Source organism: Ochotona curzoniae, unplaced genomic scaffold (assembly GCF_017591425.1).
Source record: "Ochotona curzoniae isolate NIBS_2020 unplaced genomic scaffold, NIBS_Ocur_1.0 contig_3190, whole genome shotgun sequence".
Classification (NCBI taxonomy): Eukaryota; Metazoa; Chordata; class Mammalia; order Lagomorpha; family Ochotonidae; genus Ochotona; species Ochotona curzoniae.
The window spans coordinates 9,189,658-9,216,159 of record NW_024465751.1 but is presented as its reverse complement, the minus strand read 5'-3'; the positions used below and the strand labels follow the sequence as shown (position 1 = coordinate 9,216,159).

The window sequence follows — 26,502 nt, the reverse complement described above, 5'->3', positions numbered from 1 at the left end:
TTAAATGTTTTACTGCAATTCTGCATATTTGTATTCTTACTTTCTGGTTTTTATTTTTATTACCACAGCTAGTTGTTTACCAGTTATAACAAACTGTAAGATCACTTCTACTTTTTCTCTCATTCACGTATCTAATTTTTTTTTGAACCACATAGTACTCTTGGGAAAACTTTAGTGTGAAGTTTAGTTTTAAAAATGGTTTCTTAGGGGCTTGTACTGTGGCTTCTCAGGGTACTTCTCTGCCTTCAATGCTGGCCATATGGGTGCTTGTTCTAGTCCTGGTTGCTCCGCTTCCTATCCAGCTCTCCGCATGTGGCCTGGGAAGGCAACAGAGGATGGGCAAGGCATTAGCACCCTGCTCGCAGCTGCGGACTGGCTCAGCTCTGGCTGTTGTAGCCATTTGGGAGTGAACCAGCAGATTGAAGATCGAGCAATCTCTTGCTGTAATTCTGATTTTCAAGTAAAGAATACATAGATGTTTTAAAAAATGGCTTCTCAGGTATTTTGGAGCTTAGTAGGTTGAATTTATTAATTTACTCCAATAATTTTGCTGACTTCTGCAGACCTGTCCTTCCATGTGTGTTGCTTCTGTCTGGATGCACTTTTACCTGATCAACAGGTGCTGGCTGTGTGCGCATGCCCTGATACTTGCATGTAGGGGTGTTAGGTTTTCTCCCTTATTTTTCCTAATCTTCAGACAGATCTTAGGATGTCGGAGACACTTGGGAAATTTTTGTTGAATAAACGTAAGCTGTGTGTTTAACAGTGGTGAACAGTTTATTTAGTGTCACGTACTACAATATTATGGATAACAAAATTGAGAACAAAATGATGGGATTTAAAGATGTGATTAGTGGCCAAGGATTGGAGAAGTTTGGGTGATACAAAAAAACCGATTTTAGAAGTTTTAAAATACCCTTTTTGAGGCATATGTGGGATAAATAACACTATGGTATGATTTTTCTTTGTTTAGTTAGTAAAATCATTAGCTGTAATCATTTTGTCATCATAGTTATGTAAGATTGAAGGCTCAGCTGAGGTTGAGCTTCATGTTTGCTTCTGGGTTGCCTGGGCAAACTTGTCTCTTGCCTTTTAATCCTGTCTGGATGTCTCTGTCAGAACACGTGCTGTGCATGCCATGTTTGCTGCAGACTCTGTTTTCTTTGTTTAGGTGCAGAGCACCGGGGAAGGAGAAGCCCAGAGATACTTTGATCATGCCCTCACTCTGAGGAACACAATATTGTTTCTGCGTCATAACAAAGATCTAGTTGCACAAACTGCACAGCCGGACCAGCCCAATTATGGTAGGATTAATGTACTCAGCTTTGAAGACTTGATCACAGGAAACTGATTTCTGAGAAACAAACATATTATGCCTACTTATTAATCGTCAAATCTTTTTTTGTAGGTAGCATGCTAAATTATAATGAGAGGTTTGTTTTGTGCATTTTCCTAGCTTTTCAACTGTTTCTTACTTTCTTGTAATTTTATTCTTCTCACATGGAATGAACATTTACTGTACTCCCTAAAACTGTTTATTTCCTACAAATAGTATTAGAATGTTAATTTTTGGGGTAGTTGGATGGAATTAAAGTAGGTGTCAGCTCCGAGTAATGAACAAATGCCAAAATCTAGCTAACATAATTTTTCTAAGAAGATTTGTATGTTTGTTTAGAAGAGTTACAGAGAGAGCAGGTGCAGCAGAGAGATCTTCCCTGCGCTGGTTCATTCCCCAGAGGCTGCAGAGCCAGACCCAGCAGGCCACAGGCAGGAGCCAGGCTGACTCTTGCCCTAGTCGGCCCCCTCAGTTTTGTGATAGCTGGGAGGTCTGGCATGGACTGATGGCATCAGAATCTCTGGAGAGATGCAGTAGGTCTTCAGGGGCGGCAGGCCCCTAGACTGTTTAGGAAGGGATGGTTCTGATTTTATTAGCTTTGGGGATTGTTGGAAGAGTGTTTGACCAAGTGCTAGGATGGCTGGAGAGGTGCTTCCTGGAACTTCTGCAATTCTCGGCACTACCCTAACTTTAATTTTAGTCATTCATTTACCTAAAAAATTTTTCTGGCTGAGACCCGTCAGTTTCTTAGTCATGTCCATTTTTTTTTTTTTTTTTTCGTTTCTCTTAGCAGCATCTGGCTTTCCTTTCAGCTCAATTTGGAAAATTAAGGAAGGCTTCATCTCTCATTTCCCAAGAGTTGTTGCATAGGTGAGAACCAGGAAGACTGGGTAGTTCAGTGGTGCGATGGTGGACTCATTCAGTATCCCTGGACTCACTTGTGCCACTGCAGCCCTCACGGACTGTCACTGCTGAGCCTTTCGTAGTTAAAACAGCAGTACTGAATCACCAAGTGGCAAGAGTCTGCAGTACTTATTGATAAGCATTTTTTTTAGAACTGGGGAGCCATTTTTACTACCAGATACTAAATCATGCAGTGGAGCAGAGAATGGCACAGTCTTGAAGATACCCGAAAAACATGTGAAACTTCTGGAATTTGGGGGCTTTTAGTGATTTGTGGAGGGTATGATTAGAATATTTGAAATTTTGTTACAATTGTCTTGAAATCCATCTCATTTGCTGCCTGTCCTGGAAGCCTGGTAGTGCTGGTGATGTGCCTGGAGTAACTCGTTTTAGCTAAGGATGTTGAAACTTACCCTGGTTAAGTCATCTCTGTTTATTCAGTCATCACACCTTTTATGACTGGTAAATGGAAGAAGCAGGGATTTCAGACTTGAATCCATTCCCCCTGAATGTTTTTCTATTGCCTTGTCCTGTATATTATCTTCTCCTGAACATATGTCTTTTTATTGATTTGCTTGTTTAACAATGTGGCTTGAACTTGTCATTAGGAGTAATCTTTGTACCATCAAATGTGCTGAACAGGAAGCCTAAACCTGCTCGGTGGGGAAATTCTTAGGTGTAATTCTGGCTTCAGGGCGTGGTAATATTTAGGGGTTGCTAGCCTCACTGGGAACTTCTGCTTGGGAGAATTGCTGGAGCTCCAGAGTTAGGTGGCAATGAATCCTGCCAGAAAGACCAAACTGCTATCACTTGGGAACATTTTTGTTTGGTTTGGTTTTCCAACCAGCCTTCCTAAACTAGGGCCCGTATGAACCACGAGAAGTAGGAACTGAGGAGAAGGATTGAGAAGCAGTCACTGCAGAGATGGTGGGTCCCCTTGTTCCGTAGCAGATGCTTGAGAAGGCCTTCGTTCTGCACACAGGGTTCCTTGGGGCATTAAGGTTTCAGATCTGCCCGGCTAGAAATGTTGCTTCCGTTAGGGCTGAGCTTGATAACAGAATTTTACCCTTTTTCTCTTTTTAGACAAATTCTGTGATTTTGGTGTTTTAAGCAACTTGTTTTGAGCAGAAACAGTCTCCTTTGTATGTAATTAATAATTTATAGTTTGATTATATCATGAAGCACCTGGTAATCATGTAATCCAAAAGCCTTTGGTACTGTCACAGAAGCAAATGCGAAAATAAGTAATTTCTTAGTAATTTTTTGCTTTTAAATAGGATGAGACATTGCATAAAAAAGCAAAAAGCAATGTGTGATCTTATTTTTTCTCGTAAGGATAATTTCCCCCCAAGTGTCTTTGTCTTTTAAAAAACATCTGTTCACTGTGATCAGTACACATCAGATATAAACCACTGTTTATCATTCGTTAGTATAACACTGAAAATGTTTAGAAGTTAAATCACATTTGTAGAAAAACAGTCACAGTTGCAAAAAAGAATCTCGAAAAACACATCCTAACCATCATGAATTTTCTATACTTTCTACCTTTGCATATATTAAAGGAATCATCTACTCTTTTTGGCATCTGAAGGACTCTTTCTATAATTCATAGACTCCTGATGGTTTAACATATTATTTGGCTATATTTTAAATTTAAAGAAAAATTGTAAGGATAAAAGCAACATCTATTATTTTTTGACCTAGAACTTATGAGTTTTAGGGTAAGTTACTTTTCCCCCTAAATTGTCAATCCAACAATACTCTTTTTTTCCTTTAAAGACTTATTTATCTGAAAGGCGGAGTTAGGGAGATCTTCCATCCACAGACCCACTCTTCAAATGGCCACAATAGCCAGAGGTAGGCCAGGCGAAAGCAAGGTGGTTTAGCCGGGTCTCCTGTATTCATGGCCCAAGGACTTGGACCATTCTTCACTCCTTTTTCTTAGTTATTTTTTTTTTAATTTTTATTTATTTATTTATTTGTTGGAAAGTCAGATATACAGAGAGAAGGAGAGACAGAGAGGAAGATCGTCCGTGCAATGATTCATTCTTCAAGTGAGCGCAACAGCCAATGCTATGCCAATCCGAAGCCAGGAGCCAGGAACTTCTTCTGGGTCTCCCACACGGGTGCAGTGTCCCAAAGCTTTGGGCTGTCCTTGACTGCTTTTTCAGGCCACAGGCAGGGAGCTGGATGGGAAGTGGAGCAGGTGGGATTAGAACCGGCGCCCATATGGGGTCCTGGCGTGTTCAAGGTGAGGACTTTAGCCACTAGGACATGCCGCCGGGCCCGATTCTTCACTGCTTTCCCAGCAGGATTGGCAGGGAGCTGGATTGGGAGTAGAGCAGTCGGGACTCAAACTGGCACCCTCATGGGATGCTGACTTCGCTTAACACTCTACATCGCAATGCTGCCTTCTCCCCAGTGTTGCTATTAATAGTATTTTCGCCATTGGTATAGGATCTAGGTCTAAGTGTTGTGTGTATTTGCTCATTTTTGTGAGAAAGAGCAAGAGTACATGTGCACGAGCAAGAAAGAGCACAGCCATTCTCGGCCAACCAATTGCTGCAGCCGGACCAAAGCTGCAGGCCTAGAACACGAGGCAGGTCTCCCATGTGATTGTCCATAATCCAGTTACTTGAGCCCTTGCTGCTACCTTCCAGTATCTGCATTGGTGGGAATTGAACCTAGGCACTCTGATGTTGCATATGAACATCTTCATCTAGTTAATTCTCTTACCTCCTTTATTCTGGGACACATCTATAGATTGTTTTTCAAAGTTTTATTTATTTTCATTCGAAAGGCATATTTACATAGAGAGGAGAGATAGAGAGGGACCTTCCACCTGCCAGCTTACTCCCTAAATGACCTTGGTAGTTGGTGAATCCTGATGCCTTGGGCCAGGAACTTCTTCTTCCAGATCTCCCGTGTGGGTCCAGGGACCCACGGACTTGGACCATCCTCCACTGCTTTCTCAGGCATCTTAGCAGGAAGCTGAATCAGAAGTGGAGCTCACGTGAGATGCCAGCCCTGAAAGTAGAATCTTAACCTACTATGCTACAATGCTTGCCTCCATTTTTTTGTTTTATAACATTCTTATTTTAAGAATCCAGTCCATTTATTGGTTTTATAGGAATTTTTTTTCATTCTGAGTGTAGGTGCTATTTCTATATTAGATTCAGATATGCACTGCTATGTAGAATAGTACACAAATGCTTATCGTTTATTTCCTTTTAATGGTGTGACATCTGGAAGCGCATGATTTCCATGAGTGATCACCTGGTTAATATTTTGTGTGATTTTTGCACTGTGTGGTTGACCATTTGCAACACTAGAGCTGGTGGGCGGCAGGTGGAAGGAGAGGCCCAGGGCCAGGCAGATAGCATGCTTCTCATCTGTGTGGCCCCAGGTTTTCATCCATTGATGGTGCGTGTGTGAACCCTACTTTGCTGGGATTGTTGCAGGTTGGTGACTTCCCCCAACTCTAGTGCTTACTCTTGATCTACCAGTTGAATAGTCATTTCTTGGAATCCTTGCTATGGATTTCAAAATATCCGTTTTTGAATCATAGCCTTTGCTTTCTCTTAGTCGTTTTTGTGCCCCAGTTATCTTAGATTTTGTTGGTGCCATGCTTTAGGCTGCCTCTCTTCTCATGCTATGCCTCTATTTTTTTTGTTTGCTTTGGGTGGGAGTACTGTTTTTTTCTTTTCATGCTAGACAGTAATAGTCTTTGTGATCTTGCATGCTCAGAGCTGGGGTCAGCACTCTCCTGGGAGCTGGGTACTTGTACTGAGGAATCGTTGTGGAGAGCGAGAGTTCGGTCCTGAGTGTGCTCAGTGCTTCCAGGTCTTTTCCTGAAGTGTCTTCCATCCTGTCTGTCTCCTTTCCTTGGTGTTGTATATGAAGAATAAAGATAGGAATGTGTGATGTGAATGCTGCATGGCTTCATGCTTTGTGGACCAGCAGTCTCTAGGCTGCCTGTAAACTGTGACTCTCCTTGGGTAGTTTGGAAAACGGGATAGAGAAGGAACTTTTGACGCTCGTGCTTTCACATTCCACTGTCCTGGAGTGGCTGGAGCTGCAGAGCGGAGTCAAGGTCAAAGAGGTGTGATGTGTTAAAGAGAAAGGCAGCTGAGGAGTGCAGGTAGAACGGACGGCACAGACTTTTAGCTCTAAGTCTCTACAGAGCTGAGATGTCTCCTGGACATTTGCTACTTTTTAATAGTTATCTTTTTATAAAAGTTCAGAATCTCAAGATAGCTTTTAGAATTTCATCTTCAACATTTTTGATTCACATTCTCCCCTTTCTTTGTATGTTTGATCACGAACACAGGTTTTCCTCTGGATCTTTTACGCTGTGAAAGCCTTCTTGGTTTAGACCCTGCAACCTGTAGCCGAGTTCTCAACAAAAATTACACACTGCTTGTTTCCATGGCACCTCTCACCAATGAAATCCGGCCCGTGAGCAGCTGCACCCCTCAGGTAACGCCCTGGAGGGCCGGGTTGGGTGTGCTGCTGGTCCTCCTGTTTTTCTGGATTCTCAATTGGATGATGTCACATCTCAGATACTGTGACTTGGGAGTTTTTTCTTTTATGCTAGTGTGAGGTGGTGGTATTCAGTTTTGAGTTATTCTGAAGTTATATTTATTTGAATAACAAAGCTATGGAGAGAGGGGGAGACAGAGAGTTAGAATTCTTTGATACGATGTTTTATTGCTCAAATGATCACAATGACTGGGACTGGGCCAGTGGAACTTGGAATTTTCTCCTGGTCTCCCATGTAGGTAGCAAGGTCCCATGTACTTGAGCTATCTTCTTATGCTTTGCCAGGCAAATTAACAGGGACCGAAATCAGAAAGAAAAGCAGCCAGGACTGGAACCAGCACTCATCTGAAAGAAAAAACATTTATTTATTTGAAAGGCAGAGGGACAGATGTTTGATCTGTTGGTTTACTACCCAGATGCTTACAGTAGATAGAATTGGCCAGGCTCAGTCAGCCAAGAGTCCAGAGATCCATCTGGGACTCCCACTGGCATGGCAGGGTTGCAAGGATTTGAGCCATCATCCTTTGCCATCCCAGGACGTGTTAGTATGAAGTTGGGTGAGAAGTAGAGAGCTGGGACCCGAGCTAGCACCTTGATGGGATGGTGGTGATGGCAGATAGCTGCACAACATGCTGTGCCACAGTGCCTTACCCCATACTCGGAATGTTTTAAAGAACATGTTACAGGATGCCCCAAGAAGGAACCTGGGTCATTTTGAGGGATGAAATAAAATTAGTGAGGGAAAATTAAATATTTTGAAAGTGAAGATATAGTTCCACAGAAACTGAAGAGAGAATGTGCTTACAAGCTAGCAACAAGTCTGGTTAACTGTAGAATTTATGTGTGGGAAATACTCTAGTTGTCCACACACACACACACACACACACACACACACACACACACATTTTTATTGGAAAGGCAGATCATAATTATGGAGAGAAAGAGAGACAGAGACAAAAATCTTCTATCCATTGGTTCACTCTGCAAATGGCCACAGTGGCCAGAGCTAAACTGATCCGAAGCCAGGAGCCAGGAGCTTCCTCCAGGTCTCATGCAGGTCCAGGGTCCAGGGCTTTGGGCCATCCTTTTTTACTGGGCCACAAGCAATGAGCTGTTTTAAAATAAATAGTTGTGTTTGTTTCTGTACTGCTTTCCTGGAGGCGGAGTTATATCATTGCTCTCAGGCCACAGCCTGCGAGCTTTCCTAAGTTTGCAGCATTTGGTGGTGCAGGAAGCAGGAAGTCGCTGCACAGAGGGATTGTGCATCTCTGTGCTTTGAGCTCCTTTGGCATTCTGTCTTCTCAGCCAGTTTGTCCTTTGTACTCAACAGAAGTGATCCTAGGTTTACGTTTAACAACACTTCCTTTCTATAAATTGTTTGTACCTCCCCTCTCCAACCACCGCTTTCTCCTGTTCTTGAACACAAGCTGTAGCCATGGTAGGAATCCATGAACTGTCCAAGTGAATGGTAGAGGGATAGAAGGGAGGTAATCCCTTTTCTTTTTTATGAAAAGTAGCGTGATTAGTGAAAATCATAGCTAATAGTTTAATATAGAGCTTATTTTATACCAGGTACCATTTGAGGCCTTTTTAAAACAATCTTGCAACATACTCATGAGGTTGATATTTTACTGCTGTTTTTAAATTAAATTTATTTGTTTAATTTATTAAGGATAATTTATTTTGAAAGGCAGAGAGTGAAAGATGTGTGTGTGAGAGCTATCTTCCACTCACTGGTTCCTTCCCAAATGCCTGCATCAGTCAGGGCTGTGCAGCCAAAACCACAAGCCTGTAGTTCCTTCTGGATCTCCCACCTGAGTAGCAGGGGCCCAAGTACCTTGGTAGGCTGAAGCTGCCTCCCAGGGAAACATTAGCAAGAAGCTGATCGGAAGCAGGGTTGGAACTTGAACCCAGGGGCTCTAATGGATGTGGGTATCCCAAGACTGCACTTCACTGCTGGGCCAAATGGACTGTTACATTATACAAAAAGAGTCATGGAGCTCAAGTGAATCTTCTGAAGGCGACGGGACTGATTTGAGCCGACTCAGACTCCAGGGCTCAAGATGAGCTTTGCTAATTCCAATATAAAATTGAAACTGTTCTAATGGAGCACGTAACTTTTTCCAGAAGGATAGTAAGTTAATACATGAGACATTTGCTGTTCATAAGACCGTATATTGTCACTTATGAAATTTGACTTCTTCAGGTGAGTGCTCCAGGTTTATCTTCTCTTATGGTTGCAGCATATTGGACCAGCTATCCCGGAAGTTAGTTCTGTTTGGTTTAAACTGTACATTTACCACATTACTGGACAAGGACCACCATCTCTGTTACTATCTAAAGGTACAAGGCTTCGAAAACTACCAGATATATTTCAGGTGCGTGACCCCCCCCCCCTTTTTTTTTTAATAATTACAGGTGTGGAAGGTAAAAGTTGATGAACAGTGTTTTCCTATTTCCAAGTGTCACTTCTATAATTTCTTTCTCACAGGGTTATGATAGGTTACTAATAACATCTTGGGGTCATGATCCTGGAGTAGTTCCCACGTCCAATGTGCTCACAATGTTGAATGATGCTTTAACACATTCTGCTGTTTTAATTCAGGTACAGTTATCTTGCTTGATACTATCAATTTTGGATTTTATCATAAAAATTGTTTATCTGGCTTTGTTCTAATTTACAGTCAGTTGTCAGTAATTTGGAATTTGTAGAGATGACAAGGATTCAGACAGTTGCATTTTCCAGTAGTTTTATTGGGGTATAACTCATGTACTGTATGATCCACTTATTTGTATAGTTCTGTAGTTCGGGGTGTTTTAGTATATTTACGCATATGCGCAACCATTACAGAGGTGTACTCAGTTTTAAATGTTCTTATCATCTCAGTAAGAAACCTTGCTTCCTTTAGGATCACTGTTATTTTCATCTTTTTCCTTTGTCTTAAAAAATACTGGCTACTTGTTGTTGTATCTTTTGATTTGTCTATTCTGGGCATCAAACTTAGGAATTAAATATAAATAACACTTTGAGACAGAAGAAATTCAAAGGAACAAATTGAATTTTATGGAATTAAATGAGTGCACGGCAGGTAGACTGAGTTTTATTTTTAAAGCTTTAATTATTTGTGTATGTACATGACTCATAAATAAAGCACTGTTAGAAGATACACAGAGCAAGTTATCATTTCCCTTGTAGCCCTGTCTACCCAGTTGCTGTTCCTCATCTCCAGATCAGATAACCACTGAGTATCTTATACCAAATTCTTCTTGGTACATAAGCAAGCAATTGCACAATTATGTACCTTCTGTTTTCTGTTTAGTGTTTAGAGTTCTTCCTACTGTCAAGTTCATTGGGAGATGTGTTTCTCTTTCTTGCAGCTTCATTGAAATATATACTAAACTTACCTAACTGATCTCGTGTTGGCAGAGATTTTGATTGTTTTCAGTTTATGATAATAATATAGCAAGACATACTGCATTTATATTAAGTGCATACTTTGTGAGTTTTCCCACTTCATGTAGTTGTGGGACTCCTCCCACTTTTCTGTCTCAAAACTACAGCTCAGCTTTGTGCCAGTATGCTTAACCTTGTTCAGTCTTCATTTGATTCACCTCTGAATTATTTATTAAATCACCTGCATTTTTTCATTAGCCTTATTTACCTGATTTGAGAGAAAGAATTGTTGAATGTTTTTAGTGAATATTAATGTGCACTGTTCCATTAGGTGGCGTTATTATTTGGATTTCAGTATTTGGAAATGTAAATTTCCCACATATGCCTTTCTGTGTCTATGTTTAGGGACATGGTTTGCATGGTGTAGGAGAAACTGTCCATATACCGTTTCCATTTGATGAAACAGAACTACAAGGAGGTACCTTTTGAACTATATTTATTTGACATTTTTATTTAACATACCAACAGTAAGGTGAATAACATGGCAGGAAATCAGTTCTTAAACATTTTAAATTCTTGATTCATACTGTTGTGTCAAAGAGAAGGCAAAAAGGTTTGAACGTGACTTTTTTCTCAAAGAACTGATAGAATAAGACCCACTTACCGTAGCTGAAAAAGTTCTGTACTAGAGTGGAGACTAAATTTTCTTTCTTTCAGTTTGTTTTGTTTATTGCAAGTTTGGGAGAACACACGTTACAGAGGATTCTTTTTTCCACTTCGAGGTTGCATGCATTTTTTTCCAGGTGCTTTCAAAGTGTTCAGTGGAAAGTTTTCAATGTTTTGCAGTCAGTCTTTGTGTGCACACTACATATGTACATGTGGACTCCTAGAATGTTAATGGTTCATATTTGAATTTTATATTAAAACACTGCTTAGGTCGTGGACACTTACCTGTTTTCTTATAGTTTAAAGCACATGTGCATATATTGCTTAGTATTTGTTTTTGTTGTGAAAGTTTATTTCTGGTATTAAAGGAAACTTGAATGCATGCAGAGTTGGTAAATTCAAGCTAGTTAGAATCAAGGCAGAGGAAGCTCTGCTTAATATTGACTTTCTCAAAGTGAGTAGATTAGATGAAATATGCTCAGAGATTTTTGTAAAAATAAATCCATTTTTTCTTAACAGAACTTAGCTTCTATATTGAATAGCACAACACACATATTCAGAGGAAACACTGATTAAAATTTACCCATTTTCTGTAGCATCTCAGTTTCCTGTTTCTTGCAGAGTTGCTGTCCTATGAGCTAGTCAGCTGGCTCCTGGAGTCAATGTAGTGATTTTAGAAAACAGTGAGTGGTTCAGATGATTTAACGTGGATTAGTTTGTGAAATAATTTACTGTTCTTCTCAAATGTTGTGTACCACTTTACCACTTTCCTGAAATAGGGAAAAGGAAAACTGTGAATGTCTTGTTGCTGCTGACGTGGCTGGGCTGCAGAGGCTGCGTGCTTGGAGTTAGGGCTCTGCTGTTGTGATTACAGCTGAGAGCAGGGTTTCAGTTTCTTTCTTTGGGGCATTTCCTCTTCTCAAAGTAGCACCTATTTGGAAACAAATAGCTGCCTGCAAAGAAACTTTGCCATTTTCTCCTTTAACTTTTTATAGATTCTAAGGAAAAAAAATTTGCCTGATGTAGGATAGTGGTGGCAAATTCTTTAAATTACTTAAACTTATAAGATCTCTAGAATTGAGATAGCCCTAGGGTATTTTGTGTGAATTACAAAATTTGAATAGAGATCTTCCTTTGTAAATTCATATAGTTATGAGAACTTAAACTAATATCTAGATAATTTATTAGGCATGTGTTCTCAAATATATTGTTCACTTCAGCTTCAGAATAACTTCTCTCAAATTTGTAAAAATGTAATTTGTATTCAACATATTGCCTCGTAGCAGCTGGCCAGTTAAGTCTTCAAGGCAGAATAGGACCTCCGACTTGGCTGCTTGTTTCACTGACAGTGTGTTTTGCTATAACAAATGCTTCCTGAGGACTATATGTATATTATTTGTGAACAACATTCTTTTGCATTACTATATATTTCTTCATTGTAATTAATCTTTGTAGATTCAAGTGTAAACAGTTTTAGGTTCTTTAATAAAATATGTTCTGTGTTGTGTGATGTTACACAGCAATTTACTAACTGATACAAACTCTTTGTTCTTAGAGTTCACTCGTGTCAATATGGGTGTTCATAAAGCATTGCAAATCTTACGGAGCAAGGTGGACTTGCAGCACTTCTGTGGATATGTCACCATGCTGAATGCTTCTAGTCAGCTTGCAAATAGAAAACTCAGTGATGCATCGGATGAAAGAGGTTGGCTGATATTGGCTTCTGTGCCTTATGATGATTGGTTTTGAGTTTAACATGTTATCTTACTATGTATAAAACTCAGCAGAACTTTGTGAGGATGTTGAAGTTTTTAATACTTGTTGTTTACTTACTGAAAGGTGATGCTGCACCATCACTTAGACAGATACCAATTATTCAAGTGCAGAAAATGCTGAGAATGTAGCTAAAAAAGTGTTGACTTGGGAGTTAAAATACAGAAATCATGGACTTTAGCCATTTACAGTCACATCTGCAATTATAAGCTCTAAAAGTACCTTGTGAATTAATAGTTTCAAAAGTCAAGTTTCTGTTTTAAATTTTTTTTTTTAAATTTAATTTTTATTTTTCATTTATACGATTCCATAGGCTCAGGGATTTTCCCTCGCACCCTCCCCATCACTTCCCCCTCTCGGTTTCCCCCTATATTGTTAATAATAGTGTAATCCTGCAGCCACAGTCACAAGTTTATCATTCTGTTATTTAAGTATAACATTGTAGGTATTGACAATGGTAGAAAGTTTAGTATACAATATTGTCAAGATACAGTTAATAGTTTAAGCTCAACACCGGCAACAAAGCATTGACAAGCCCAGAATAATGGACCTGATGGATTCTTCTTCTGCACTTGTTAGCAAAAGCGGGCGGCCAGGGCCCAAGACCCAGCCTTGCCCTTGCATGTTCCATGCAAACATGATTCAGTCTCAGCTGTGTCACACAGCACCAGGACTGTGATTGTAAGAGCTGTAATTTCTGGAGAAAATGACTTACACCAGTGGGATCCAGATAGTCCTGTCTTTATTCTTGTGCCTCAGGCTGGCAGCTGCCAGTTCAGGGTACCCAGCACAATTGGCACTTGGGTGGTAAGACCTGGGTTAGTGACCTATTGCATTCTACATTTCTGGGACTATAACTTAGTTCTATATATCCCGTGAATATCTGATTCCTCCTAGATAGAGAGGAAGACCCTGTCTGCATTTGTCTGTTCCAGGTCTGCACTTGCTAGTACACAATCCTCAACAGAACACAGAATTATCATGTGGAACCTAGGTGTTTTACCTTCTGAGTCCTTGCAGCTTTGGGACTGTGAGTGATGAATCATATTTCACAGTCACCAAGATTCACCCTGAGGGATCTGAGTAAGGATACCATGACATCCTGCAGCTCTGGGGTTCCAGCTATACCTGAGTTCACCTGCTGGGCCTGAAGAAGAACAGTTCTTAACCAATCGTTAGCATTTGCACCTGCTATATAACACAGTCCCTAGAACTTGCTATCAGGTAGTGGGACATGGATAAGACACCCTGTGAATCCTCTTTGCTGAACAACCCTAGTGTGACTGACACCCATCTCTCAGTAGACTGAAGATCCACATCTGTTGAAGCCTACATCCAGTTCAAGATCTTACTAACACTTGCACAAATTGTTGTAGACTAGATACAGGTGGCTCAATAGACGCTGAATACTGAATGCAGCTGAGAAAATCACTTAAGAGGTTACATGAACAGGCTGGCAGAATCCAAGCCAAGGCAACATATAACTGACACAATTTATTTGAACAAAAAGATCATTCTCCTATGAAAATGATTCCAAATAGCAAAAGAAACTGAAGCACCCTAAAAGCAGATATCAATGTAGGGACATAAGAAAGATCAGGAAGCAAGACAATCTGGCATCTCCAGAAGAGCACGGGTTTCTCCAGAAAGAAATCCTTATTTGTACTGATGGAAACAATAAATGTAATCTTTGTAGGTTGAAAGATTTAGATCTATTTGCTCTAGCATCTGGGTGAGCTCTGTAGTTTCCTTGCTGAGTTTCTGTTTTGTCTGTTATGATGTTAATGGGGTGTTAAGGTTCCCCACTATTATTGTATTAGAGTCTGTTTCTCCATTTAAGTCTTAATTTTTGTTTCACCTTGCTAGGTGTCCTGACATTTGGTGCGTTTACATTTATTATGGTGATCTCTTCTTGCTGAATGGATCCTTTGATCATTATGTGGTGTCCTTCATATTTTAATATTTTCCATGTCAGAGTCTGTAGTATCTGATAGAAGAATGGCTGCACCAACTAGTTTTTCCTTTCCATTAGCTTGGAAATCTTCCATTCGTTTGCTTTCAGTTTCTTCATATCCTTGTTGGTGAGATGTGTCTCCTCTAGGCAGCAGATAGATGGATTTTGTTTTTGATCCAATCTGCTTATCTGTGTCATGGTTAATTGATGAGTTTAAGCATTTACATTTAGGGTTAATAAGAATAGGTAGTAATTTGGTCCGGTCATTTTACCAATTAGTTATTCCTTGCTTGATTTAGTCTTCTTTTGTTTTATTGGGACGTTGACCACATTTGCCTGTGGTTTTGGTATATGCTGTTCCTTTTCTCTGTCAAGAGAATATCTTTTAAGTATCTTTTGTAGGGCAGGTCTGGAAGAGACATATTCTTTGAGCTTTTCTTTGCGGTGGCAGAATTTTTTTTCATTTTCAAAGGTAAAGGAAAGTTTTGCTGGGTAAGTTATTCTGAGCTGACAATGTTTTCCTTTTAGAATTTGAAATATATCACTTCATTCTCTTCTGGCATGTAGAGTTTCCTCTGAGAGGTCAACAGTAAGTCTGACTGGGTTCTTTCATGTGTTGGTTGATTTTCTTTTCACGTGCATATTTAAGGATTTTTTTCCTTATGTTAAGCTGAAGATAATAACCAAACGATTATTATGTGTTGTGGCTAAGATAGCTTTTGGTCAACCTAATGGGAGTTCTGTGTTCCTCCTATATTCTGTTTTCCAATTCTTTCTCCAAATTAGGGATGTTTTGCTTTATTATTTCATTGAATACATTTTCAAACCCGGCTTCTCATTCTCTGCCTTCTGAAACTCATAACGCTTATATTTGGCCTTTTAATAATAGTGTCCCTTAATTCTTGAATACTTTAGTTTGAGTCAGTTCTTCCAGTTTTTTGATTATTTCCCCATTGTTGAAGAAAATGACTTCCAATTCTGAGTTTTTTTCCTTCTGCCTTACTTGTTCTGTTGTTGAGGCTTTCCACTTAATTTTTAATTTGCTCCATTGTGTTCTTAATTTCTAATATATCAGCATTCGTTGGATTCATTGCTACTTCCTGTATAACATGTTCCTTAAATTCCTCGGATTCCTGTATTTGCTTCTCATTGTTATTAAGCTTTATAACATGTTTTAGAAAGTCTTTATCCCCCATTTCCTTGATATCTTCCTCAGTTAATTCTGAGGTTGGCAAAGACTTTTGCTTGTTTGCAGGAGAGGCATCAGTATTATTCATTGTGCTTTTGTGTCTTTTGCTCTTGGTCATTGTACTTCTGGTTTGCATATTCTTCTTCTTAGGGCTGATTTCTAAGTTGTATTGTCCATTGGTGTATGGGTTGATTTTACTGATTGCATTTGGTACCCAGTTTTTCATTTGCAGTCACTTGTGCCTTGGTCCCCATAACCCCAGCTCCTGGCTCACCAGTACCCACCCCTTGTGATCCCGTGCTGTGACCACACCATTGCTTGCACAGCCTTTTTCCCTCTCTTGGTTTGAGCAGTGCCCAGGATTAGGGAAATGCCAGCTGCCCTAAGTGACTGGGTTGTTAGCAGTATTAGTCTTGCTGGGACTTGCTGGCTGTTAGGTCTGGGGACTACCTGGATCTGTCTTGTGTGAAAATTTTAGGATGCCAAGTTGGTACTGTTTTCCCTGTGGGACCAGTGCAATGTGTCAAGTTGGGAATGAGTTCACTCCTGGCTTAACACCTGTGCAGCTTGCTGTTGTTTCTCCAGCTCCCATAGCCCTTTCCTCAGTACATAGAATGGCACCCAGTGTGGCACTGATAGAGGTTTGATTCATGAGATCCACCCTGCTCCTGAACCTGCCTGCTTAAGGTCTGCTGCTTGTCTCTGCTCCTGTTGAAGCAGGAGGTGAATTCTGGTTCACTTCCTGAGCTCCCAACGAATTCCCTTCTCACCTAGTTACTGGTGGAGCTCTGATCCCCGATCTCTGACTGTAGCTGGGGTATCCAGTCAGTATCCTATTCTGCCATCTCTGTTGCTTCCCTGTGTCTGCAGGTCTCCAGGTGTTCCTCTGCTGTTGGCCTGTCCTCTCTTATTTCCCAGGATTGCACCCTCTCCTCTTCACCCTAGCTCTTGATTCTCTGGCTGTTTAAACGTGTCCTTACTCTGCCATCCTGTTTTTCTTCTTTTTTTTTTTTCTTTACATCAAGTTTCCTTGTGTAAAAATGTTTTCAAATAGAACAGTAGTTTCTTCTTTGCAGCTTTTCTGTTTCTGTCAAAGGTACCATTTCTCACCTGTGCCTAAAATCTTAACTTTTTTCTAGTTCTCTTTTTGTCCACTTAGTTCCCAAGTTTTATAAATTAGGTTTTGTTGCTTGCCATTTTTAATCCTCTTTAACAATTCTGTATGTGTGATATTGTCTGATCTTGACACCTTAAAGTTGCATTATTGCAACCATTTTCTGCTTAGTTTTCCTGACTTGCCCTTTCTAGATACAATCTATTCTGAAGTTTCCTTGCATACTTTTATTTTTAATTTAAAACCTGTTTTCAAGATGTCAAAATTTCAAGGGTGCATTTTTCTGAGAAGAGAGCTCTGACTTAGGCAGTCATTTCAAAGCCTGGCTACTACCGCTTTTGTGTGTTCCATGAACACTTATAGAATAGCTGCTCAGGAGCTAGAGATGAACAATAATCTGAAGTAACTCAAGAAAGGGAGACAGAAAGTGATTAGTATACAGTGTAGAGTTAGACGCAGTTCAGCAGACCTGTTAGAACAGGTGAAACTAGGCCTGGCCATTGAAAATTGAAGTCTCAGCAAGACAGAAGACGATTGATGTTTTTAGAGGATGGCAGCCTTTGGAGGGAAATAAAAAACAAAGCAAACCAAAACAAAAACAGAATAACTCATCTTGGACCAAAATAAAGGATTTGTTTTATAGTCATTTTATAATCATTGAAGGTGAGATTAGAGAAATAGTAAAATTTGGGAGACCTTAAAGGATTTTATGTGCTGAAACCTATGAGAGGTAAAACTGACTTGAAGCATAATAATGTGAGTAGCCTGCTTTATTTCCACAGGGATAGAATGCCTGTAGTTCTGGTTTTTAAATTGAATGTTTTTCAGTCAACATTTCTCAAACTCAGTAGTGTTTGCATTTTGAGCTGGAGAATTCTTGGTTGAGGGGCGTTCCTGTCTCTGCATGGTGGGCTGTTGAGCATCCGTAGATACCAGGAGCATCCCTGTCTCCAGCCACCGCCAAACGTATTTTGGGGGATAAAATTGCTCTCTTGGTTTAGAATCAACACTTTAAGTTAATTTATTTGTTCTTTGTTTTGCATTATCGTTCTTGCCTGAGATCCTTTTTATGTTATAACTGATTTATTGACAACTCCTAATGACTACCAGAACTCTGATATTATTTATGTTCTTATTAACAGGAGAACCTGATTTAGCTTCTGGCTCAGATGTAAATGGGAGTACAGAGTCATTTGAAATGGTCATTGAGGAAGCAACTGTAGATTCGGCCACAAAGCAAACCTCTGGTAAAGTGTTAAAGATTTTTTGCAATATTTTCATGCTATTTTCTGATATTTCATTTTTCTGTTAGGTTATTTTCATGTTGTTTTCCTGTTCTTAATATCCATAATAGGCTTTTTGGATTTTCTGGGGGACAATTTTTATGTTTAGAATAACAATTCAGGTACAGTCATGTATCTTGTAACATCACATGTACTTTGAGACATAAATCCATTAATGATCTCAGTGTGTGAACGTCATAGAGTACTTAGACCAATTACAGATTGCCAAGGTGTCACTGTCTCTCTTTCTCTCTTTTTTTTTTTTTTTTTGGTTTTCCAATTTTATTGTTAATATGGTGGACTTCATTAGTTAGCATTAAATTCTTTAACAAACTTTATGTTTTTTGAACAAATACAATTTTATCAATTGGTCCTATACTTTTTTTTAAATTTCATTTTATGAAACAGTTTCATAGGCTCTGGGATTCCCTCTACCCTTTTCCATGCCCTCCCCACATGGTGGATTCCTCCACATTGTTGCAGTAGCACAGTTCAAATACAGTCATGATTCCTTCATTGCAAGCATGTATGCATAGAGTCCAGCATCTTATTGTCCAAATAAATTCAACAGTTTCTTGGGGAAACCATCCCTGGTCTGAAAGTAGAGCTGGCAGAATATCATCCCATCCAATAAAAAAGCCACAACATAACATCAACAACAGTTTACAACATTATGGAGTTAATTGACATGGTATTGAGTGACTGATATGTTAGAAAATTCCAGGTTCTTAACCACATCCTGTGACTACTTCATTGACTTTTGAATTTTAGTTTATACACAACTGGCTGTGGTACACCTTAGAATGGCTATAGTGTACTGTTCAGCTGTCTTGTGGCTATTTCATTTTAGTATTTAGCAGTTTATAGTATTGAAGCATAGTTTTTACTGAACTTGGCAAATTTTAGGATAATCCAAACCGGCTTATAACTCTAAGGCATATGTTAACAATTGAGGTGCAGAACAGTTTTAGGAGGGGTGTGCAGAGAAATCTTCAATACCCCAGTGAGGAGTAATTAATCTTTGTGTCCTACCTAGCAAGGTATATAGGAGTCCAAGCTGACCGTTTCCTGTCTGGTTCTAAGCTTTTCTTGTTGATCTCTGTCTAATCTAATTTTTTTGGGGGGGCCTCTGGCATGACCCAATGGTCATTGCAAAAGAGGATGGGGATCCAAAGTTGAAACTAAGTAAGGACCAGAGAAAGCTCCCCTCCCGAATCCTGAAGGAAGTTTACTGTTCTTCTGTTTCTGGGGTCCGCTCAGGGCTCCCAGCTGTTGTTCCGATGACGTTAGATCCTGTGAGGAAGGATCTGGGCTTTTTCAATCCCATGTGGGAGATCCGATAGGGAGTGGATCACCTCAGAGTTCTCGACCTATGAGGACATTCCAGTTGCCTGTGGTCTCCTTGGCAGTTGGGATATAGTCCTTGGTGCCCGTACTGAGAGTCCTTGGTGAGGATCCGGGAGTCTCCAGTGTTGGGATACAAGCCTCCTCCTGTCCTCCTGCTCCATTTTGGGGTGCTCCCCTGCTCTGTGCATAGGACCTCCTGTTAAAAGGTTGTCAAGATTGTTCTTGATTCCTCCTGTATGTCTTTATAGTTTTGCTAATGTCTAATGCTGATTTGAGTCTGCTGTCTATAAGTCACCTGTTATATTCTTGATAGGTCTTACTTAACATCTTCCTCACACATTCTCAGAAGGTGGAAGATTTCTCTGTTCTTCTGATATGTTACGGAGTAACATAGGGCATTATTTTAATGTCATTGTCTGTTATATGGACCCTTGTTACTCAGTTTGCTTTTGCCAGGCCTTTTTTAAGTGTCCCATGGCTGAGTTGTAAAATTATGACTTATGGCTTAAATTTTATTATCCCTGAACTAAATGTTTTGATTTTTTTCATTGTACAGATGTCTTGCAGTACCCTTTTTTAAGAGATGACCGCTTTTTAAATGCTTTATGAAAGCTATGTACCTTCTCCACAGTACATGTATACTCTCAAAAACAAACCTTCCTCGAATATGACTTGAGTCTTTCAGTCCACTTTACCTTCCAAGTTGTTGATGGGCATCACTGGGAGTCGGCTTTGGAAACCCTTGTCAGTCATGCAGTATGTGCAATTGAAAATGCAAATTGCTGTTTCCTTTTTTAGGTGTTGCAACAGAGGCAGACTGGGTTCCTCTTGAGCTGTGCTTTGGAATTCCCCTGTTCAGTTCTGAGTTAAACCGGAAGGTCTGTAGGAAAATTGCGACACATGGCCTATGCAGAAAAGAGAGGTAAGTCCTGGTCCTCTTGTCCTGGTCCTGCTGGGTCTTTGAGATGTCAGTGGATGGCTACTGTGTCTGGCTTCCTTGCATTGTGCATAGTGCTCACTCTGTGTATATTACTGCTTGAATAAAAGTTGCTAGTTTAAGGTGTTGTTGACTTTTTGAAGTACAAGTTTAATAGAGCAGACATTAGGCATAAGCAGATATTTTAGAATGCACATGTTTTGGTTAATTATGTATTTGCTTAGTTACCCTGATTTGGTAAGGGTGTGATGAAATTGATGTATGTTCATGGGCATAGACCTTTTTGAAATATATAATTGTTCACAGGAAATTTCTTTGATGTAGGTCTCTCATCATATCATACCCTAGGTATTACTAATAGAGATTATCTCTTGTGAAATTATGGCATCTTCTCTTCTCTTTTTCATTTTCTGAGATGAACATTAGTGCCTTTAGAGAGGATGTGTAGGATTTCTCTCCTGTGCCAACTGTCACCCTTTGGGAGTGGCTGCTAAGAAGGAATGCTGTAAGGTTCTTAGGCAAGCTGGGGTAGCAAGAAAGAACATCACTGAATCTTGACTATTACAGATGGTGGCTTGGAGGAGTGATACCCACACATTGCCTTAACTTCTTGGTTTAGGACAGAACTGGGAAACAACTCATTTATTTCACTGACTTGTTGTAGTTCCTTTGGGTATCCTGCATGGATGGCAGGGGTCCCCAAGTACTTGGACCACTTTCCTGCTGTTTCCTGGGCACATTTACAGGGAGCTGGATCAGAAGTGGAGCGGGCAGGACTTGAACTGATGCGCCTAGAGAATGCTGGTGTTCAGGTGGCTGCTGAATGTGCTGTCACAACACCATCTTCTAAAAGAACTCAAGGAATTTATTTCTCCCTGTTATTAAAACAGATGAAAGTTTCAGTGATAGAAAATATAGTTTTCAAAAGTTGTTTATGTGATTAATTAGGATTTGTGTGTGTGTGTTTAGCTTACTAATAGTAAATTGTCATAAGGTATTAGTTTTTGTCATTATATTTACTTTAAACTTTTTCTTTCCCATTTTTTTAGCCTTCAAAATCTCTTACATTCCAGTAGAAAACTCTCTTTACAAGTCCTTAACTTCGTCCACTCATTCCAGGTAACAGAAACCAAGAAATCCAAATGGTATTTGTGTAGAGCTTTATGGTATGCAAAGTACTTGTCTTTGTGCTTGAGTCTTTGTGCCAACAAGATGTGCAGTAAGCGGCAACCTTATTACATGAATGAAGGCTCTGGGATTCTAGGAATTGATTGACTTGCACCTTTCACTTGCCAGACTTCAGGCACTAAAGCTTGAACTCTTTGTGCTGTGCTAGTGCTTCATCCTGCAGAGCTGCATTGCTGTGGGTAGTGCACTGTGCTAGGCACTGGGTCAGGGGCCGATTCACTTCCAGTGCAGTGATCCTCCACTGTGCGGAGGGGCGTGTAAGCCAAGGCAGCACACGACCCTTTTGTCTTTTCCCCAGGGAAAGAGAAGACTTCATAATAATAATATCTTCATAAATAATATCTTAACATGGAATCTCTTTTTTTAAGTATTTAATGAATATGCCTCATTAAAAAATATATTCTGTTTGAAAGAGAGAGGAGCAGTCTCCCAGCTGCTGCTTTGCTCCTGACTGAGGCTGGGTCAGACCAAGGTGAAGAGCTGGGAACTCGGTGCAAGTCACCCATGTAGAAGGCAAGGTCACCAGCTCCTTGGGGCAGCACCTGTTACTTCTCAGGTAGCTCGTTAGCAGGAAGCTGTGGTCAAGAGACAGATGTGGGCCCAGCTACCCTGTCAGGGTATGTGGGCATCTCAGGAGGCATCTTCTTCGCTAAAGCAAATAGAATGTTTCTGTTCAGAATGTCTGATCCAACATTGTGCAATCGACATTTGGAGTTTTGTCTCATTCATTGATTGGATAAATACTGGAGTCCGTCATGTGTCAGGCCTTTGGCTGGGTCTAGGAAGACAGCAGTGTGTAAGGCATAGGCGGGGGCTTATAGTATTCTGTGAGACAGCAATCAAACACTGAAATAGTTTCATTGTGATGTAATCCAAAGATAGATCTTATCGGAATAGGTAGGAGGTAATATTTAAGCCAACCTAAAGGATGGAAAGGAATGTTCTGGGCAGGACCTAGTAGTGCAGAAGGCCAGTGTCAGGAAGGCACTCTGTGTAATGAAGTGCAAGGTACCAGTGGGCAGTGCCAAAAGGCAAGCACTGAAGAGGAGGACAGGGCTGTGGGGTACCAGGCCTTTGGGAGTACGTTGCAGAGTTTGTATATTTTGCTGAATGCAAAGAAAAACTACTAAAAATTTGAACAAGGAAAAGACCTCATTTCGAATTTTTTTGGAAATAGGAGCTCCTGGGCCCAGTGTGGTAGTCTAGTGGCTAAAATTCTCGCCTTGCATATGCTGAGATCCCATATGAGCACTGGTTCCTGTCCCGGCTGTTCCACTTTCTATCCAGTTCCCTGCTTGTGGCCTGGGAGAGCAGTCAAGGATGGCCCAAAGCCTTGGGACACTGCATTTCCATGTGGGAGACCTGGAAGAAACTCCTGGCTCCTGGCTTCGGATTGGCCGTTGTTACTACTTGGGGAGTGAACCAGCTGTTGAAAGTTCTCTGTATCTTCTTCTTTCTATAGATCTGACTTTCTAATAAAAATAAATAAACCTGGAAAAAAAATAGGAGCTCTTGTTTGGAGGATCGCCTGGAAAGGGACAGAAAGGGACAGAGGCGGACAGAGGGCCAGGCTGTTTCCTGTGAAGCGAGGGACTAGGACTGAGTACCAATTCTTCAATAAAAGCTTTTTTTCTCTTCTTTACTTTACATATACACTATTACATCAACAAAATAAAAATGCATGAAATGGTAATTGTAGAAAGATGCTGTAAGTAGACCAATTCTAGAACTTTGCCCATACTCCAATGTACTTTGGAGTGAGTACCTGACTTTGGAGACCGTTGGCCTTTACCATGGTAAACTATTTGTGGTGTATTCTGGTGTATTCTGTATTAACAAATCTTGTTGGTGAATTAAACATGAGGAATAGATTGGGGATGTTGGGCCTGGCACGAGGGCTTAGTGGCTAAATCTTTTTTTTTTTTTTAAGATTTATTTATTTGTTGGAAAGTCAGATATACAGAGAGGAGGAGAGACAGAGAGGAAGATCTTCCGTCCAATGATTCACTCCCCAAGTGAGCGCAATGGCTGATGCTATGCCGATCCAAATCCAGGAGCCAGGAACTTCTTCCGGGTCTCCCACACAGGTGCTGAGTCCCAAGGCTTTGGGTCGTCCTCGACTGCTTTCACAGGCCACAAGCAGGGAGCTGGATGGGAAGTGGAGCAGGTGGGATTAGAACCTACGCCCATATGGGATCCTGGCACATTCAAGGCGAAGACTTTACCCGCTAGGTCACGCCACCGGGCCCAGTGGCTAAATCTTTACCTTGCAAGCATCGAAATTCCATATGGGCGTATCCCGGCTGTTCCACCTCCCATCCAATTCCCTGCTTGTGGCCTGGAAAAGCAGTGGAGGACAACCCAAAGCCTTGGGACCCTGCACCTGCATGGGAGACCAGTTCTAAGGAGAGTTCTATGCTGAGTACGCGGATCTGAGCAGCCTGCTGCGGGTGGATGCTTTTCTTAATGTTGTGGCGGACTTTTCAGGGGCTGTCTCATGTTGGTTAATACTTGAGATAGTTATGGTCTTCTAAAAAAACTAATCTTTTCTTTATCCCATAGCCTCATAACGTATTATTTCTGTTTCTCTCAAAATGCTTACTGTACTCTGACCAGTGTTACTTATCCTCGTATGCTTATCTGCCATGGATTATTTGGGGCTTGGGATATAATCTTTGGATCTGCTAGAGTACTTTTATTTCATAAGCATTTCTTGGTGATCGAGGTTATATTGCTCATTAGGAATACTGTATGCATTTGATTTAGTTGGGTGGTTTTAGTAAACCTGAACATGGAATATTTCTCGTTTCTCTTTTAGGAAGGTGCTTCAGCGTTGGATATTCAAACTGAGCCCAGTTTTTCGAGTTTGATGTCTCAGTCATCCTGTGCTGATACAGGAGTTCCACTTCCTGCAAAAAACTTAGTATTTCAGGATGGCATCTTATCAGAATGGAGTGGGCGGTCCCCTTCCTCCCTTCTGCTCGCCAGTCTCCATTTGCAATAATTTGGTTTCACCGTTTGTGGCTCACCCTTTCGGCCTTGTTTCCTTTTCTGGCGTTAGCTTTAGAGTATCAGCTACTAAAAAGCGTCCTGCAGCCGCAGTGCAGTTCCTGCTTACTTGACACGAAAAGTTGGGAAACATGTTCCTGTTCGCTGACATTTTGTTCATTGTTGCACCTCTCACCACAACAAGTGCTTTTTAGCAGCCAGCACTGTATTTTTTACCTTGAGACAATCTGCATTTCTTTTATAAAACTACGAATATACTTTATAGGCTTTATGATGACTGTTACGTTTTTAAACAGTCACTATGAATATTGCAGTGGTAATTTTATATGTTAATCAAACATAGATCTTGTTTAATTTTATATTTTGTTACTTACCCTTTCGGGGATCAAAGGAAGAGATGGAACTCTTCCTATGCAAAGGCTTTGGGGTCCTTATACATGATAATAAAACCATCCAATTCAGACGTACAGTACTGCAGGAGCAGGTGGGGGGGTTTGCCAATGACATAGAACGGCCAACTGTTGCACAGGGTATGTCAATGAGGGTAGTTACCTAGAAATCACCTCGCTTTCTAAGGTCTGAACTCAGACCGTGGCTGTTATTGACATCTCATGAGACACTTTGGAAAACATTGTATTTTTAAACAATGTTTGTATTTGGACTTCTGTTGTCACTCACTTTGGGCTTTATATTTTCATAGAGTCTATAAGGAAGAATGGAATTCATTTTCCACTCTTGGTAGCTACAGCTGTCACGTGTCTTCACCCTCATTTGTTTGTAGCCTCACCAATGAACTGTTACAACAATTGAATCTGATGTTTAGGTTAGAATTATAAATGAAAAGCAGTAAGGCCATGTCTTCAGATCAGAACCTGATCTGAAGTATGAAACCTGGCTTGAAGACTTATTCTTAAGCAGTCTGGATCTTAAATCTATTTGAAAGAAAATGATAAAAATTGAATTATTTCAAAGCATTTCTTAAGTCATTGATTCTTTTAATATCTTAAATGTTAACTAGAACAATTGCAGTCACTTTTTGACTTTTCAAGTTACCTTCCTTGGGAAGTTTGTGCAATGCTATAGTTCAGTTTAGCTCTTCTTGTAGGGTAATGGTTTGCTAGTTTAAAAGTTTAACTAACGGATCAAACAACATGTATTTAAATTGCATAAAGCACTAAACAATTTGAGAATGTTGTAATCTAGCCGTTTTTGCTGAGAATTTTTGGTATTTACAGAAATGGTATTTGTGTATTTAATATACTTCTGGAAATATATGCCTTTCTTAAAACCATTAACATAACCATGCATTTGATGGCCTGTCTGCAGAATGGAGTATTTTGGACCAGGCTACCTGTGGCACAACCTGTGCTGTGTTGGGGCTTGAAGACAGTGAACTTTGTTTTTCTACTTTATTCCATAAAAGGTAGAAACTATGTGTATGTTGTTTGCCTATAAAAAGATAAATGCATATTAATATTAAAATAATTTCTTACGACTGTGAATCACTCATTTATTTTTCCAGTAATTGATATTGTACATTCCTAGTGCTATTAGGTATGTATGTAATATGTATGTATGTATGTGACTTTTGTAGGTTTTCAACTGAAAATTGTAATTATTCGTTTTGATCAAGGCTCCTTAATCTCATTTTAATTTGCTTTATTTGAATTGTCTGCAGCCTATTTATTAACAATATAAGCTATCTGTCATGGTATGTCCACTAATAAAGAGCTGACCATAGGTGCTTGTTGGCAGTGAACGGTGAGTTTAAAGCTTAAACTGTAGGTGTGAGTTGCTGCTACGTTTCTTTTGAGAGAGAATCGAGGAGGAAGTCAAACCTAATGCTGATCATGGACTTAGGGGACTT

At 40.2% G+C, this 26,502-nt stretch overlaps 1 protein-coding gene across 1 annotated transcript in view; it reads left to right on the top strand.

Moving 5' to 3' along the window:
* FAM91A1 (family with sequence similarity 91 member A1) overlaps positions 1-26,300 on the top strand; it is a 46,866-nt gene extending 20,566 nt beyond the window's left edge. The window contains exons 15-24 of the mRNA XM_040979332.1: positions 1,172-1,304; positions 6,570-6,718; positions 9,025-9,159; positions 9,273-9,386; positions 10,581-10,653; positions 12,397-12,546; positions 18,014-18,118; positions 20,300-20,423; positions 21,488-21,557; positions 24,445-26,300. Coding sequence (XP_040835266.1) covers positions 1,172-1,304; positions 6,570-6,718; positions 9,025-9,159; positions 9,273-9,386; positions 10,581-10,653; positions 12,397-12,546; positions 18,014-18,118; positions 20,300-20,423; positions 21,488-21,557; positions 24,445-24,630 — 1,239 coding nt within the window. The 3' untranslated portion in view covers positions 24,631-26,300. The remainder of the gene's footprint in view (positions 1-1,171; positions 1,305-6,569; positions 6,719-9,024; positions 9,160-9,272; positions 9,387-10,580; positions 10,654-12,396; positions 12,547-18,013; positions 18,119-20,299; positions 20,424-21,487; positions 21,558-24,444) is intronic.
* The last annotated feature ends 202 nt before the right edge of the window (positions 26,301-26,502 follow it).